Raw genomic sequence first — 17,643 nt, forward strand, 5'->3', positions numbered from 1 at the left:
GGAGTTAAGCAACCACACAATCCAGTCCCTGATGTGATTTCTAATTCTTCTTTTCTAAAGAGCTATCGCCAGCAAGGGCCACTTCCCGTTTTTCTCAATGAGCGGGTGTTAGCTTCACAACCAAAAAGGTTGGCATCTCCTCAAAATGGTAGTGAACAAGCAGGAGAAGGGGGAGGGACAATTCCTGATAGGTGCCCTTGATTTTCCACACACCCCATTTTCTGCTGGCAGGTGAACTTTTTTAAATGAAAAAAACCTACAGAAAAAGACCACTAAGCTTTGATTTCCTGTAGTTAAACCTGTAACACTCTACCCATGAGGGGGAACTTGTGAAGCACCTGCGGTGCCAGAAATCCCCCTTTTTCAAAGAAATAATTCTTGTTCCCCCCTCCAAACACACAGGGGGGGCTGAACAAAAATCAACAATTTTCTTTCAGCGGGGCTAGAGAGTTTCCTTGCTGTTCAGCTTGCACCCTCTGTCCAACTGCGTTTCTCTCACTTGCATTTGTACATGACTGCACAAATAGTTACTTCTAAAATAAATACCCTTTACATCCGTCTCGTTTTCGTTAGATGTTCAACAGCTCTGAAAGCAAAAGCTGTCTGGCAGTCAGCCTGCTTTTTTTTTTTTTTTTTTTAGTGTTTATGTAAAATCTCTTACCGTGGCATTCGATACCACGGCAAAAGTTGCATTAAACTGTATTTTTGACAACATTTGCATGTGTGCACATGTCTAGGGGGTACCGGGTGATACGGCACATGACATCCCAGAGAGGAGGATGAAGCTCTGCCTTCAACCCCAGCCCTTGCTGAGAGAAGTATCTGGCCCTGCTTTGTCTGGGAAGGAACCAGGCAGATCTGCAGCCAGCACCAGCTTCCCCTGCTGCAATGTTTATTCCCTGGATGAGTGCGTTAGGAAAGGAGGAGAACCATCATTTAGCTTTAAATCTGCTGCAGGCATCACATTTCAGAGACAGCACTTCAATGAGCTGCAAGGTTTTAAAAGAAGTTGGCATCAAAACCAGAAACAAGGAGGATGTCGACATGTTTTACTACTGGATTTAACAAATACTTCCTCCCTACCCAAAGCTGTTGGTTGGCCTTTTCCCTCTACTACAAAACACAGCCCTGCGGCCTTCACAGTTTGCTTACAGCACAAATAAATAACCTGTTGGAAAAGAGTATTTTTGTTTCTTTAAAGAGCTAAACTGGGCTCTAAGTGGTACCGACAAAGCAGACAGCTGCTATAGAGGAAACTGCTAAAATCCACTGCGACTGTTCCTGCTGATATTTAACAATGAGCTTACCTTGATAGAAAATAAAGTGAAACAGTTGTCAATAATAGAAACCTCGGAAACTTATTCAACAGGATGTTACTTATTTGCAAAACCTAGGTTTGTTTTGATTAGAAATTACACTAATAATACAATTTCCTACTCATCCTTTTTTTTTCTTCCCCCCCTCTAACAATTACTCTACAACCTTTGTTGTCCTGCAGCCAGCTCCCCGACTTCCCTCCCTCGCTGCGCGAGGTCCTGATGGGGCCAAAGGCTCTGCGCAGGGCCGGGCAGTTTGTCCCTGTTGCAAGACTGGAAAAGAAATCACAGCCTGCTTGCTAGCTCTGTGCAAAAGAGTTTTCCAGTGCAATGATGCCCTGAGGAAAAAAGAAAGGGTAGAAACTGGTGTTCAGTGCTGCCCATGCATTTCATGAGTCACAGATGGGTAGAAACCGGCGGACAGATCCAGCAGAGTCCAGCGTGCTCTGCCCTTGGACGGGGCACGCGTGCAGTCTGCGCAGCGTGGTGCTGCTGGCGGGGACCTGCTCGGTCCCAGCCCGGCTCCCGTGTTCCCAGGCTGGACCTCAGGAGTCCCTTCGGTGCTTTTTCTGTTCGTGGTACTCTGCTATTTTCCGCTGGAAATACGCTGTGGATGAGAAAAGGTCGTTAGTGAAATGGAAGCATTCGGGCTGGGGAGGATAGAGCGCCGCACAGCCCAGGTCCAGGGGAGCGCGTAGGCACCCCGGGAGCCAAACCGTGCTGGGTTACGGGCAGCTGCACCCAGGCGAAATCAGGGCTGTTGCAATTCCACCCATCCCTCTCACCTGCCCCAAATAGGTTTTATTAAGCTGGGTTAGCATAAGTTTTTAACCCACGTGTTCACTCCTGTTCAGTTTTTGTGTTTCCTCTCCAACCAGCGAGGAAGAGAGAAAGCGGGAGACCCTGGGAATGTGAATAGCCAAAAAGGTGACGTAGACTGGGAATGTAATGAGAAAGCTGGGATTGTGCCATGCTCTCTCCCAACCCCAGGCAGACCCAGGTCCGTGCCTGCCCTACAAAGTCTGACCTCAAAGGGCAGAGAAGGCAGCAACTGGGGTCAGTGGCTGATAGAGGGCAAGGACTGCACCCTCTTGCACGCCCTCTGTCTGCAGCGAGACTTTGGGGGTGGCAAGTCCCAGGCCAGGATGTCTCTGGCCACCGGTAGATGTTTTGGGTGGCTTCCTCAACCTCCGTTGCCCGTTTGTCCTTGTCCCGGGCTGGGAGGAGGCTCGGCTCTGCCCAGCGCCCTGTAAATCCCCGGGAAGGGGGAAAGACCAACACAGTCGCCACGGGTCCGCGCTGGAGCCGGTGGCAGAGATGAGTCAGGGCTCGCAGGCAGCGCAGCCAGGAGCCAGCTTCCAGCTGCTGCCTGCGTCCAAGCCAAATATTTGCGCTGTTACTGGCATGTTTGCCTAAACACTGAGCTCGGTAAGCCTGCCCCGACCCCAGTCAAGCGACAAGATCTAAAATGAGCCCAGGAATTTTTTCAATTGTTTGACAGGGACAGAGAAATGCAGCTGTTGAGAGCAAATGGGAGCTACTCGCTGCCCTGAGCATCCTCAGCCTCGAGCTGCATCCCTCTCCGGGCACGGGGCACCTCTTTTCCTTAACCACATAGCCCAGGACTTTGCAGAGCTCACCCGACCGGAGAGGGAAAGAGATGGGGCCGTTTACCTTCCTGTGGGATCCTGCTCTTTTCTGCTTCTTCAATAAATAGGGAAAACATGTTTGTCTTCACAAACTTCTTGACAAACTTGCGGTTGGTCTTGGAGGCAATGGCTTTGCAGAAGGCTCGCTCCTGGAAGGTGCCTGAGCCATTTTTACTCCACTTGATGTGCGAGGCGTAGTGGCCAACCACTCGGACAAAGAACTGCACGAAGGCTTCAGAGACGAGCGCGTTCACCTGCTCGGATGCTGGAAGAGGACAAGGAACGTGAGAGGTGGGGATGGGACCTCTGAGCGTAGAAAGGATGGACCTATTTTAACCTGGCTGGTTCGCAGTCTCTGTTTGCATCCCAAGAAATTATTTGCTTAAAACCTCCCTCTGCCAGTAAATGAAGATCAGACTAATTTTGCTGAGAGAGCACTGGCTGTATTTGCTTTCCAGGGTGGTGGCATCTTTGCGGGCCAAATATTGGCAAAACCTGATTTTTTTCAGCAGAATTAATTGTTCCTGCTCTCATGTTTTGCAGGACAGGGGAAAGGCTGAGGGATTTCTCTCCTGTGGCTGCATTTTATTGCAAATTGGGGCAGAAACGTCCCAGGCCAGGTCTCTTTAGGAAAACCATTTCACTGAAGACTCTGGCCATCTGCGGAGGGCAGCTTGCATCCTTTTTACCATATCTAAAGAGACGCCCTTACTGTGTACGTTGTTGTTGTTGTTGTGCCTGTTCAGAGACGTCAGCATCTCAGTCTGCAGCTTAACGGGCAAGATCTCCTCCTCATCGCCGACCTGGAAGGCAACAGGGCTGTGAAGCATCCAGCACCGGTGGGAACTTGGCTCAGATGGCTGCAGGCAGCGGTTAGTGCAGCCCATCAGCGGGCTCATTAATTAATTGTCATTGCAGGGCACTCCAGTAATGCTGGGATGCCCAACACACGGCCCCTGCTTCTCCGGCTCACAAGAGAGATGCAGCGGATGGAGACATCCCTTCGTGGGACATTATCCCTGCATGGGCGACACTGAGATGTCTCTGTCCCCAAAATGTGAAAGCTGCCAGGTCGCTGGGACCAAGGGTGGAAAGGGGCCCTTCCCAGGGCTACCCAGGCGAGCCCACCCCCCACGCCCTGCACGGGGGCACCTACCGCCCGGAGGATCTCCCCTTTGCAGAGGTCAACTATCAGAGCCTGAAAGAGAGCAGAGAGGAACCAGGTTTAGTCCTACCAAGGCAGCCAGGCTTCCTCCCACCCGTTTTATGATCAGACCTCTGTGTCTGCAGCCCACGAGGGCGGCAGGAGAAGGATGGGTCCCTCTGTGCTGGAGGGACCCGGGCAGGGGGACCAGGGCATCCCCCCAGGGACCGTGTTTGCCCCAGGCTTGGTGGCTTGTCCCCACACAGCCTTTCTCTGCTTCCGCAAGTCTGGGACAATGCTGACAGCCAGCCTGGCCGACAGCAGCTCCCTGAGCCCCCAGGGTCAGGGCTGCGGGTCCTGGGGTGGCCAGCCGCACCCAGGGGGACGTGGAGGTGTTGCCCCAGGTGCCAACAGGAGGGGACATGCAAGAAGCCCCAATCTCCAGCCTCCCTGGATGGGAAAAGGGCACAAACCAGAGCCTTCAGCCCCAGAGCCAGCCCAAGCCCAGGGTCATGGACTAACCGATGGCTCCGTCCAGATGCTTTTCCCTGCCCGGATGAAATACCTCCTCCATCGGCTGATCCAGGACCCGCTCCAGGTGCCGCATCTGGATGCCGACCATGAAGGGCGTGGGGCAGCAGACGGTGTCGAGCAGGCACTCGGGGACCACGGGGATGTAGGTGTGAGCCCAGGTGAAGGGGTAGAGGAGAGCAGCCACTGCGTGGATGCACTGCGACAGGACGCTGCGGGACAAGGAGCCATCGTGGTGGCATTGCATGAGGAAAGAGGGTTTCACTGCTCAGAGGGAACATCCCACCCTGAGCTCAGCTGCATCCTGTGCTCCTTCAAGGGGTTTTTTTTTTGGTTTTGTTTTTAAATAAACAGATCAGGACTCACCTCAGCTCCTCCGCCAGGAAAATGAGCCGTCGCTCCAACACGGCGGAGGCGAAGATGTGCAAGATGAGGTCGGGGCTGAGCCGCTGGAGCAGAGCCTGAAACTCCACGTGCTCCAGGTGGGCGTCCACGGGCCGCGTGAGCTCGATGAGCTGCCAAGGGAGAGCCACCAAACCCCGGCTTAGGAGGTGCAACGCTCCCCCTGCGCCACCCTGGTTCCCTGAGAAGGTGACTTGGGAGCAATTGATGACCCAGAGTTTGCAGCATCTGCACCGCGTCCCTCTGCAAGGGACAAACCTCATCTTGTCCTGCCTGGAGATTTGGGCTGCGCAGCGCTGAGGATGCAGGAGAAGCCAGCGGCGATGTGCGCTGTGGGGTTTATTTACTGGGGCACTGGATTTTTAACCAAAATGCCTCTTTTCTGTCCCTGGTAGGAGATGGGCAGGGATGTGCTCCCACCTCGGCATCTGACAGCTCGTCTGTGAGCAGCAGCTTCCAGGAAACAGAGAAGGGATGAAGGCATGACTTTTACTATAAAAACCACAAAGACTTCCTCAAAAGACTCTCTGGGAAGGCCAGCTCGCCTCATCCTAGCTAGGATGGCCCTAAAGTGAATTATCTAATGGATGTTTGCAGGTTGTCTGTCTATTCTGCTGGCTTTGCCCCAGACAAGAATCTCCCAAACCCGGTCGATAGCTCTGCCCTGCTGCGGGCAGCCCCGAGACGGCGACCGCAGAAGGGTTAACAGGACTGTGCAGCTCGTGACACAGTCCTGGCCCCTCTCCCCAGCTTTAGAGGGTGAATCCCCTTCCTCCGTGCGCCAAGCCGCCTTTCCAGCAAAGCAGCATCTTCCCAGCCAGCAGCATAGGGCTTGGCTGGACTCCGCAGCCCCTTTCCAGCACAAATCCTGCACGATCCCCAGCTCCCAGCTCACACAGTACCCAGGATTTATTTTTGACCGCTTGCCCTGTTTTCTCACTGATCTCTTCGACTTACTCCAGCCCCCGCCCAGAACCCCAAAGCGCAGCTCTTTCGAAGAACATCCTCGTCGCAAATGCTCCCTCCCGTCACCCCCAGCTGCACTCCCTGCAGCCTGGCCTGCAGCCAGAGCATTGAGCAACCTGCAAAGCCCTTGCACAAGCCTTCCTGGATGAAGAAATCTCTTGCAAGATTTCTCGATAGCCAGCTGCTAAATTGCACTAGAGAGGAGGGATCTTGCTCTCAGACCCGCCCTGGCAGGACGTATCCCTGGGATGCTCAGCACTGAGGTTATTTTGCCCAGTGCCAAGGCAGATCCTCTCCCTTTTTCCACCCCAGCTTTGCCACAGGAGAAAGAAAAAGCAAAAGAAAAGGCTCTGCCTGTGCGAGCCTGGGCCGTGCGTGGGCAAGATGAGCCCTGTGGGCACCGTGCCCGTATCAGATCTCCTTTCCACAGGTAAGGGCTAGGCTTGCCGCATGCCTGCGCCACGCTGGCTGCCGGCTCGTGATGCTAAACTGGGGTGGGCGTCAAGGCTGAGAGCTGAGCACTGCGGTGCGGAGGGGAAGCTGCAGCCCGCAACACCCCACAACGGCCCCAGCACCTCTGCGCACCCCAGCAGCCCCGCATGCCGCACCCGGAGGTGCGAACGCCAGCTCACGAGCGGGGTGCAGCCAGCCCTGCTCCACGGCCCCCGGCATGATGCAGCACCCTGACGTAAAGGCTGTGCAAGCACCAACGTGTTAAGAAACAGTGTCCGGGGAAGTTTTGTGCTGGCAGCTCCAGCTCGAGGCTGGTGGAGCTGCAAAGATGCTGCTTTGCACGGATGCAAAGATGGGGCAGCATCACCTGGGGATGGGCTCCAGCCTCAGCCTCACTGCTTGCTCCTGCTCCAGGAGGGAGGTGGCACCCATATTCCCAAAGCACAAGGCCCCGGCAGCCCGACCCACCACCCACTGCTCCAGCGAGCACCCATGGGTGCTGTGGGTTTGGAGGATGCTCCCAGAGATAGCCCGGACTCCCCATGTCGGAGCAGTCCAGGAGGTGCCACTGAGCCCCCGCAGCCCCCACCAACCTCTGTGCCTGACTCGGGGATGAAGCTTTTAATGGTGACGGTTTTCCCTGGAGCTGGGAAGGGCGATTCCCGAAGACCCTGCATGAAGGGGTAAATCACCGCCATGGAGATCTGGCGCCTCTTCTCCACCTCGTCCAGGATCTGGGGGAGAAAAAAGTGAGCTGTGAAATGCTGGCAGGCAATGAGTGGCTGCCTGGGCCACCACCATGCCAGACGGAGCCACCACATCCCTACCTTGGAGAAGAGCCCGAAGCAGCCCAGGCAGCTGATGATGCAGAAGACCTCCGGGAGGCGTACACCACGGCTGGATGGCTGGAAGAGGATGGGAAAAGGGTTTGAGCATCTCCCAGCCCCACTGCACCAGCTCCACGCTTTCCCCAGAGAACCCCCCTGGCCCCACTCGGCCCCCCCCAAAATCCCCAATCACTCGCTGGGGGATTTTCAGAGCTGGGGTTCAGGCCAAGGATGTCATTGATGCTGTAAAAGTAGAGGGTGCCCGGACAAGGCAATTCAGATGCCAAAGCTGTTAATCATTTTGGTACAAAGCCCTTTGGTATATTCCCAAAGTTTCCTCCCCCCCAGACACGCATCCTCCGAGACGTCCTGCCCCACCATCCTTGGGGCTAATCCTGCCTCCTACTGAAACAGGGACCATTGGGATGAGGGCCAAGGGTTTTTTCCCCTTCCCAGCTGGACTATCCTGCGTCCCTTTGCTCTCTGTGCTTTCAGCCCTCCAGACATCCAGTTCAAACAGCCAGAGCTCAGCCCTGGATGCAGAAGTGGGCAGGTTCGCCAGGGAAAGGCTGGTGGGATCCAGCAAGTCACCGAGCCATGGTGTATGGCCCTGTGGCTTTATGTCCCTATTTCAGCAGGCTGTGCGTAAGTCGGCAGCCGAGGAAGACCCCCATCGCACCTCGCAGCCCCTGAGCTGGCCAAATCCATGAGTTGAGAAAGGCAGCCACTGTTCAGAAGCAATTTTTGGGGATGGGGCTGAGAGCATCAGGCTCCTTGGCACCTGGATGAGCGCACGTGCATCCCTATCCTGATCCCGAGTGGGATTTCCAGCCATCCTGACCGCTGCGGCCAAGGGAAAGGAGCCAGGAAAGCTGCGGGAGATTGGTGGGGAGGCAGCAACCACCAGTATGGGAAAGGGCACCTCCCAACTGTCACATCTCCTGGTTGCATTTCAGGCCAGCCCTGGGCTACAGCAAATGCTGCTTACTTCCATCCAGCATCCAACCGATGCCCCAGCAGAAGAAAGCTCCCAAAAAATCCCTTTGGGCACCCCCTTGCTGCTTGTCATCATCTTTGTCAAGGCAAGTGGCTTTCTAAGGCACGTCCCCAAGAGCTGTACTTTGGGCCTGGCAGAAGGCATCGTGTCCCACCACGGGGACGGGGTGGCACGGCCACCACTGACCCAACGATGGGTGTACGGGTGGTGGGATGCTCACCAGCAGCCGCCTGCAGTAGCCGATCTTCCTGCTGCCGTCCACGTTGGTCAGGACGAAAGAAAAGGTTTCGCTGCAAGGAAAGACAACGCACGGGGATGGGACGGTTCTTCCACCCGCAGCCCTCAGGGGTATGACGGCGCGGGGTGGGAAACCACGGCCAAGACCCTGCAGCAGGGCAGGTACCTGGTGAACTCGGTGACGGGGGCCCAGTTGTTGCCATCGGGGAAGCAGAAGAGGGGGATGGCTTTCAAGAGACGTTCCTCCTCCTCCTTCTGGCCCTTCAGCAAGTTCTCACGCTGGAACGAAGCGATGCCAAGAGTCAGGGTGATGGAGGGTGCCCAGAGCCCCAGGGGATGGGGTGGAGCGGGGTGTGTCCCAAAGCAACCCCCGGCTCAGACTGAAGCAGAGGGTGCCTGCACATCCCTGGACAAGCATCTCCCGAAAAGCCAATTTTTGACCCTTTTACCTCACGGATAGTGGGGCAAAGCAGAGGCACTCAGGGGCCCCTCTGCAAACAGGGGGACTCCTCCTGTGCCACCTCCCCAAGGTGTGATTTTGCTCCAGTCCTTTTGGGACTGGAGAGCAGGGAGCACCCCGGGATTTTCCTCCTGGGGTTTGTGGCCCGGGGCTTGGACCGCAGGGAGGGACAGACGGTCCCAGCAATGCCAACCCACGGCAGGCAAAGCCCTGGGGTTTGGGTCTGTGACTCCAGGGCACGGGGTATTTTTCTGTTCTCCTCACCCAGCTCTAGTGATGGGAGGAGTACCATCCCCTTTTCCTCTAAATTCAGAAAACTCATCTTCCCAGAAACACGGGACTAAATAAATACCTTTGGGAACTGGTAGGTTATCTTGGGTTCGTAACGTCCATCTGACATCTTCTTCAGTGACACCACCACCAAGTACTCAAAGAAAAACTGTCCAGCAGAATAGAGGATGGAGCTCCGCTCTCCTGGTTTCCCCTGCGGCACCCGTGAGGGGTTGTTTTCTGCAGCAGAGGCCTCCTCTTTTCTTTCTGTAGCCAAAAATAAACCCCCCAAAAAGAGAGAAGAATGAAATGAAAGGCCAGGAGGTGCCCTGATGGCAGGAGAGGAGATGCAGAGCTACACACGAACTGGCCAAGGTGGCTGAAGGGAACTGGGACCTGGTGCACAGGGTGTTTTGGTCCTCGACAGTGAACAGCTGGGGACATGCGGGCACAGAACACGGAAAGGAAAGAAAAATGGCTTTTATTAGTCTTTTGGAGAAAATCAAAGTGCTGTCAGACACCCCCAGCCCTCCTCTGCCCCATCCCCAGGGAGGGCAGAGGGATGCCCAGAGCGAAGCCAGCACACGGGATGGTGGAGAGCAGATGGTCTCTGCAGAAAGCACCTGCAGGAAGGTGCGGGAATGCTCTTATAGCAGTTAATTTTACTCCCTTAAGGGAAAAAAACAGCAAACAAACAGCACGGATCTTGTCTGAGCACCTCCAAAGGCTCCAACAAGATGAATCCCAACTTCTCCCTGCCTGATGTCCTCAGTCCTGGGAACTGCTGATTGCAAATGAGATACTCAAGGGTTTTCCCTAAACCACAGCTCCCAAAGCAAAGCAATTCCCTGAGATTACATCCCATTTCTTGTTCGGCCGGTTGGGGAGGACAGCTGGGGAGCGTCAGCTGTCACAACCTGAAAAACTAGAAATAAGAATGAAAAGAGCCCAAGCCGGCATCTCCAAGGGTCCTGTGATGATCGTGGTGGGGCAGCGAGACCCGAGGGCTGGGAAGGAGAGGAGTTAAATGCCGGCAGGAGGCTGCAGCCGAGCCATGCCACAGCTCTTGCCTCTCCCAGCAGCCACTTGCAACTCTCTAAATCCCCAGTTCCTGGCACCGAAACTGTCCCGGGCTTGGTCTTGGCTCATTATGGTGGGGAGCTGGAAGAGAAATGCTTGAGCTGCTCCTAGGAGTAGCAGACAGGAAAATAAACGCACGGCTGGATGAAATTTTTCCCTGCACCCTGGAGTTTGCCCCCGGGCTCTTTCGGTTGTGCCGCAGCTCGGCAGGGCAAGGCGTGGCCATGGCCGGCTGCTCTCATCATCCCTCTCCCTCATGTGCAACACCCCACCCCACGTATCCCCCCGGCTCTGTAGCCACCTCCCTTAGTCTGGAAGCACCTTTCCAGCCTTCGCTCCGGGTCATCAGGAGCCGATGGGAGCAGAAAGCTCATCCGAGGAGGTGACACTCACAGTCCCATCATGGGATGTCCCTTCCCAGGGACCAGAAACGCCTTTCCCAGCTCAGGGCGGGGAGATGCATGAAGCTGCCCCCGCATGCACCCTGAGGCCACTCCACCTCCGCATGCAAAGTCTTTCATCTTGGCAAGGGGAAATTCACCCTGAAGAGGTCCCTCCGCAGCAGGGGGAAGCCCAGGAGCATCCTGAGGATGAGACCCGGCTGCAGACACCTCTGGTTTGTCGTCGGTGGGGATCAGCCGTGTAACAGCCCAGCAAGGTGCTCCGGGCCGGGGAAAAAAGTTTGACAAGATGCGCTTTGCTTCTCCTGCTCCTCCTTGGGATGCTCCAGCAATGGCTTCAGCAGTCCAACCTCGCCTGCGGGGCCAGGGCAGGCGGTTGTTGCTGGGGGGACCCCAGGGAACCAGGCTGTGCAGCGGGGAGGGCTGCTGGCATCCCCCATCCCCGCTGGATGCCGGCGTTGGTTGTTTTCCCATCACAGATTGCCAGGGTAAGGTGAAAGTCCGGTCAAATCCTGCCTATCCAGTCCCATCCTGCATTTTGGAGAACGCAAGACGTGCTCTCAAGCAAGGGCCGGATTTGCATTACGTCCATGGTATTTTCAAACAGCCGAGTAAAACCTGCCGCTCCGGGGAGGCTGGCTGTGCCGGGCCGGAGGGCTGCCTCTCGCAGACGGACCCGTGCGCCTGCCCAAAGCGCGACCCAGCGCAGCGAACCCCGCCGAAAGCGCGGCATCACTGGGCAGCGCTCCCCTGCGCCTGGTCTGGTTGCAAAGCCCTCGCTGGCAGAGCCTAAATCCCTCCGGGACCAGAATACTCCATCCCTGGGCTGGAAGACGAGCTCCGGGGATGTACAGGGCCATGCCCCGTCGTGCAGCGTTGGATGGGTTTAATGTGGCATCAGAGGTCCCACCACTCCCCCAAACTGGCAGGAGTCGCAGTCCCTCGTGTGTCCCGGGGACACCAGCCACTGTCACAAGTGCTTTGGCCAACAGCTCTCCTGTAGCCAAGCGGGGAAGACTTGGGGACCACCCCACAGCCCCCCCAGCAGCGGGAGCATCCCCTGAGAGGAGGGAAACGAGCTCACGCAGATCCTGGACGGAAAGCAGCCGCCGGCACTGTGGATTTTCACCCCTCCCCTCTGCCAGGCAGAGAGAGGGCAAAGGCTGCCGCGGTGCGCCCTGGCCCACGCGGAAATGGCACTGGGGCCACCAGCGTTAAAAGAAAAGAAACATTTTGCTGCACAACCATCTTCCCCGACCGGAGCGAGGTTTTTTTACCAGCGCTCAGACCCACATCGTGATGTGGCACAACCTGTTTCTTTCCTCCTGTAAAGCTCCCGGGCTGCAACGTGCCAAAATCTCCCGGCCCAGCACGATGATTTGGGGGGGAGCTCTGCTTCCCACACCGTGCAGCTGCCCACCTGCCCCAGCAGAGAGGAAATGGTTTTTGCTTTATCAAACCTTTTCTGCTGAGCTTGGAAAAACATGTATCGCACCCAGAGCAAGAGCCAGCTGGCACAAAACAGACTTGGGGGGGGGGGGGGCTTGCAGTGAACCCCACAAATCCCCAAGGTTGCCCCAACCTGCTCTGTTGTGACTTGAGATACGGCAGGCCAGAAACCCCCAACGATCCATCCTGTATGTCGGAAAAGCTCGCAAATCCCAAAGGACCGATTCCTGCACCGTCCTCTAAAGGCTCCGCAACGCCGGCCTGGCCTCGGGGGCACCGTGCCCCGCGGATGCCCGCCGTGCCACGCTCCGGTGTGCCCTGCGATGCTGCGCTCCCTGGCAAAGGGCCGGGAAAGCTTTCGGGAATGTGGTAATAGGGGGCCTGTGGGGCTGCCCCTGGGATGGGGTAAAGCCCCGGGGGAGGGGGCAGACTCATTTGGGATGGGGCAGGCTGCCAGGGTGGGGTGCAGCTCCCGGGATGGGCTGAACCCCCGGGGGCTGGGGTGTGCGCCCGGGAGATGGGGTGCACTGCCGGGGGCTGGGGCGAGCCCCGGGGGCTGCGGGAAGCCCCGGGGGCAGACGGCCCGAGCTGGGCTCCGCAGGGAAGCGCGTCCGGGCAGGGCTGGAAGGGACCGAGCCGGTGCCGGTCCCCGTACCGGCGGTCCCGCCCGGCGTGGCCGCGCTGCGCTGCCCGGGAAAGCCCCCGCTCCGCCGGCACCGTCGCCTCCCGCAACCGCGGGGCTGGCACCGGCACCGGCAGCGGCACCGGCAGCGGCACCGGCACGGGCACGGGCACGGGCACGGGCACGGGCACGGGCACGGGCACGGGCACCGGCACCGGCACCGGCACCCCCCGCAGCCCGGCGCGGGGCTGCGCTCCCCGGCGTCCCCTCCCGGCCCTCACCTCTGCGGCCGGAGCGCCGCAGGCTCCGTCGGAAGAAGTTGCCGAAGGAAGCCATGGTGGCCCCGGCGCGGAGCGGCCCCGGCGCGGCCCGGCGGGGAGGGCTCGGCTTCCGCCCGTGCGCTTTCGCTTTCCCGGGGGAGGAGGGGAGGGGAGGGGAGGGGAGGGGAGGGCCGGGCCGGGCCGGGCCGGGGCGGAGGGGAGGGAGGAGCGGGGGGGCCGGGCCGCACCTGGCACCGGCCGGGCGAGGGGAGGCGGCCCCGGCAGCGGGGGCACCTGGGCACGGGGGGCCGGCAGCATCGGGAAGCGGGGGGTCGGGAGATCCGGGCACAGCGTGGGGGGGCCGGGAGAACCGGGCACGGGGGGCTGGGAGCATCGGGAAGCGGGGAGCCGGGAGCACCTGGTTGCAGAAGAGCCGGGAGCACCGGGCACCGAGAGCAGCCGGGCACAGCGGTGCCGGGGGCACCGGGCATGGGGGAGCCGGGAGAAGCGGGCATGGGGATACCGGGGGCACCCCCGGGTATGAGGATGCCCGGAGGAGTTGGGCGTGGGGGAGCCGGGAGAACCGGGCATGGGGATACCGGGGGGAGAGTCAGCAGCGCCGGGATCCCGGGAGGGATCTGGATACGGGGGTCCCGGGAGCACCGGGCACGGGGGAGGCAGCAGCGCCGGGATCCCGGGAGGGATCTGGATACGGGGATCCCGGGAGCACCGGGCACGGGGAGAGCTGAGCACCCCCGCACACGGGGCTGGGCATCCCCATGGGGACCCCACAGCCCGGGTGGGGGCACGGGGCACCACCGGGCACAGAGTGGGAGATGGGGCAGGGACCCCGGGGACGAGGGGTGGCTTCGTCCTACACCACAGGGGGACAAAGCGCCCTGCCCCAAATCTCCAGCACCTCTGCCCGAGCCCTGCTCCGGCCTCCCTGCCTCCTCTGAGCCCTTTTCTCCCCCAGAGCCCGCTGGTGCCAGGGACGGTGCCCAGCGCAGCCGCTGCGGGGCCGGGGGTGACGCTGATCCGTCCCCTTCAGGGACGGAGGTTTTGGGGTCTCCCGCTCTGCAAGGTCATGGGGAGTCCGCCGAGCCGCCCTGGCGATGCCGCCATGCTTTCATTTCCACGGCCATCGGACGAGGTTGTCCTGGCTCTGCTTGGGAACGCCGGCCAGATTGTGCGTTCCCTTGGGCAGGCGTTTCTCCACTGGGCAGAGATTTATTCCCTGCTTGGGGTGACTCAGAGGCACCTCAGCCAGCTCTCGGGCTCGAGGCCGGTCGCCATCCATCTTCGTTACAGGAAGGGAGAGCAGTTCATGAGTGCTGCGATACGGTGGCCACCCCATGCCGGGCGTGCAGCCGGGACGCCTGGGGAGCTGCTCGGCTTTGCCGGGCGGTTTTACCGCTCCAGACCTGCCAAGGAGGAAAGCCTCTTTAAAACCAGTGGTATCTTTAAAAAAAAAATCCCCTTTTCCCATCCTTAGCCTGTCCACACCCCTAATATTTCCTCTGCTATTTTTAAGCAGTGCTTAAGCAGTAATTAAACACGCAGAAAGGGGTTTGGGCACAGCTATGGGTTATGAGGACTTTAGGTGTGATGAGCTGTGCACAGTTCTCAGCCCTAATGCTGGAGCGTGGCTGTTTGCAGATGTAGACCCCATTTCCTACACCAAATATCCTCCTCTCCTATTTTGCCACACCTCCCAGCCCCTTCCCCAAGTGTGGGCTGGAGCTTGGGGGTGGGTTTGCAGCCAGGATAAATGGCCTTTGCCAGCTTGCAGAGGTGGTGGATGCTTTTGAAGCACGTCCCGGATGGGGCGCATGCCTCTGACCCGGCCAGGATGCTGCTGCCTCGCAGGGGTTATCAGGGAACTGCTGGTCTGGGGCATGGTTTCTGGCTGATCTGGAGTGGGTGGAAGAGCACTTCTGCTTCCCGGAGGAGAGAGCAGCGTGTTTGTTTGTGCACAGTGCTCGTTCCCAGGAAAAATCTCCTCTTGGCACAAAGGCGAAATAAAAAATTAGGGGGTTTCCCCCTCAGTTTTGGAGGAAAATCCCTGCTTTCCTGGAAACTGGAGCCACCTTGGGAAAACAGCTGCTGCCCTCAGCCGAAAGAAATCCCCAAATTCTTTGATTTCCCCCCCCCCCCCCCATACACACAAATCTTTTCTGCTTTCTCCCTTTAAGACAACTCTCTGACTGCCATCCTGCCTTGATAATGCCTTGACTCTGCTCAGACAGCTTCTGTGCGGCGAAGAAAAGAGCCGTGTTCCCGGCCACAAAACCTCCCCGCTCCCGAGGAAACACTGTCCCTTTGTGCCCGTCACACAATCCAGCAAACCTTGCGCTGCTGAAAGAGGTTGAACTTTTGAATATTCCTACTGAAAGCTCCTTTCTGCGGGAAGCCAGCCACCCACCGGGACAACAAACGGGCACATTGTGGGCTCCTCGGGGCTGCTGGACACCTCGGATGCAACGCTTGCCGTTGTGCTGCTCTGTCGCCGTTGCCAAAGTCGTTTCGTTTTCCTGAACCAAGCCTGGGGAGTTTTGTGTTTGGTTTTGTTTTTGTTTTTTTTTTTCTTTCACCTCCTTGCAGCCCCAGTGCTGATGAATACGCGCTGGAATTTGGCTTTCTACAGGCGTGGTGTGTTCAGACTGCAAATATCCCGCTGCTGGGGGATACCGTTGTGAGCATCCCATGGGGCCGCATCGCACAGGGACCAAGGTGTCCTCACGGCTGCGACCCTGCTTGCACCGCAGCTCCTCAGCCTCCTCCTCCTCCTGAGGAAGGCTCAGCCTGCTGCCCCTTGCCTCGTCCCGGTGCATCTTCACTCCTTCCCCATCCCCTCGCTGGGTGCTGCGTTTCGGGTGGGTGTTAGGTGCTGGAGCAGCTCAAGTGTGTGCCGTGTGAGCGGTTTTTATTTTGCCCATCGCAGCCAGGCTGGGGTCGGGGCTTGGCGATGGAGGCTCGGGTTTGGCCACAGCACCTCTGCTGGGGAGGTCCCTGAGGGCAGCCCAGGGCTGGTGCTGGTGGTGGGTGCCCCCTGCCCACAGCTGGGGACCCCAAGACCCTCATTTCCAACCTTTCCCATGTCAGGAAGGAGTTTTTCCCACTGGATGGCAGCATTAGAGCAAAGAAACATCTCTGGGAGACCTTGCAGGAGAGGGGACATTCCTCTGGAGAGGCTTTTCTCTCTGGTTATCCGGCTCCGGGGAGGTTTGCACTTGGGCCGAGGACGTGCGGGTTCAGTTCACTTGTGTTTGCACCGTTCCTGCCATGGATGCTTCTCTCGCTGCCCTGTTTGGTGCTTGGTGATCACTCCCAGCTCCCCAAAATGGGGTGCCATGTAACATCCTCTGCCTGCTCCTCCTCCCTCTGATGCTTGTGGGTGTAGAGGGACCTGCTGGGACAAGGGGGGCTGAGAGCCAGCTGGGACGCTCTGGCCCATGACCAGGAGCGAAGCAGTCCCAGAGTGGGCAAGGAGAAGAGATGTCAGCCCTCATGGGACACCAAAATCATGGCTTCTTAGCAAGGTGCATCCCCTGTCCCCCAAAGCCCTCCCTGCTCCAATTGCTGGTGCACAGAGCCCCGTGTCAAAGTCACAGACCCCAAAGATTGTACATTTTTGCATGAAAAAAGCTTTAGGGACAATTTCTTGCACGGTGGTTGCAGAGGGGGCTGCAAAAACTCTTAGGGATGAGAAAACAAAGCTAATCTGGCCACTTTTCCTTCCACCCAATGATTTTAATCCTGAGCATTTCAATCCACCTTTAGGATTCCTTGGAGGTGGTGTTCGGCAGCACTGGGCAGGGAGGGCTGGTGCTGGGCTGCAGCCCCCTTGCAAATGTTGTGCAGGGAAACTGCTCCTTTCTGAGGCCATTTAATGGTCAGGAGGTGCAAAGACGTCTCAGTTTACAGGCTCCCGGCCGGGCTGGCATCGCTGTTTGCAAGCGGGCATCCATAGATGGAAAGGGTCGAGCTGCAGAGCCCAGCCTCAGGTGTAGCACAGGATTTTTCCCAGTCCCTCCCGTACGGAGCCAGTGACTCGTCCTGGGTTAAAATGCCAGCTCGGGGCCACTTTGGCCTTGGGAGTGTGTTTCAGGGGTTAATCACCTGCAAAGCCTATGGCTAATTTTCCATCTGGATGCTCCTGGTTTTGCCTCCCTCAGCACTTGCTGCCCCTCTTTTTGCTCAATTCAAAGAGTTTCTCCCTCCTCTTTGTCCCACAGCAGGGCCCTGGTGCAGAATTAGCCTTCAGCTGAGCTTGGAAAACTCGTGGCACGTCTGGAGGCAGGTGGTGGCATCGGGGCCCAACCTCCTGGGTGGCTTTTGCAAAGTCCTGGGCATCCCCACCCCGAAGCGTTGTGGTTCAGCAACCTGCCAGTGCCGGGGCTGCTGGGGACACTGGGGACACTGGGGACCGGGGGCCGGGGTGATGGTGCTGGGGGTCACGGTGGCTTGCCCCAGGGAGCACAGGACAATGCTGGAGAGTGCCAGGGCAGCCGATGGGAAGCTGGTTTTACTACTTGATTAAAAAAAAGGAGGAAATTGGGGATTTTCCAAGCTGGGC

At 58.1% G+C, this 17,643-nt stretch overlaps 1 protein-coding gene across 1 annotated transcript; it reads right to left on the bottom strand.

Moving 5' to 3' along the window:
- Window positions 1-1,861: 1,861 nt before the first annotated feature.
- DENND2D (DENN domain containing 2D) lies at window positions 1,862-13,140 on the bottom strand. The gene is made up of 12 exons (XM_075722407.1): window positions 13,086-13,140; window positions 9,335-9,519; window positions 8,689-8,801; window positions 8,506-8,575; window positions 7,289-7,366; window positions 7,055-7,195; window positions 5,007-5,155; window positions 4,675-4,852; window positions 4,122-4,163; window positions 3,678-3,768; window positions 2,991-3,230; window positions 1,862-1,923 (listed from the first exon to the last, which is right to left on the bottom strand). Exons 1-12 carry the CDS (start codon window positions 13,138-13,140, stop codon window positions 1,862-1,864), a joined length of 1,404 nt encoding a protein of 467 aa, XP_075578522.1.
- Window positions 13,141-17,643: the final 4,503 nt, after the last annotated feature.

This window comes from Pelecanus crispus, chromosome 17, assembly GCF_030463565.1.
Source record: "Pelecanus crispus isolate bPelCri1 chromosome 17, bPelCri1.pri, whole genome shotgun sequence".
NCBI classification, from domain to species: Eukaryota; Metazoa; Chordata; class Aves; order Pelecaniformes; family Pelecanidae; genus Pelecanus; species Pelecanus crispus.

What these genes read in the sequence shown, in the direction of transcription:
- DENND2D (XM_075722407.1), bottom strand. Translation starts at nt 13,140, where the DNA reads ATGGCTTCCTTCGGCAACTTCTTCCGACGGAGCCTGCGGCGCTCCGGC. An exon ending in GCTACTGCAGGCGGCTGCTG is followed by an intron (nt 7,367 to 8,505) that starts GTGAGCATCCCA and finishes ATCCTCTTCCAG; the next exon opens with CCATCCAGCCGTGGTGTACG. An exon ending in TGGATCAGCCGATGGAGGAG is followed by an intron (nt 4,164 to 4,674) that starts GTATTTCATCCG and finishes GCTCTCTTTCAG; the next exon opens with GCTCTGATAGTTGACCTCTG.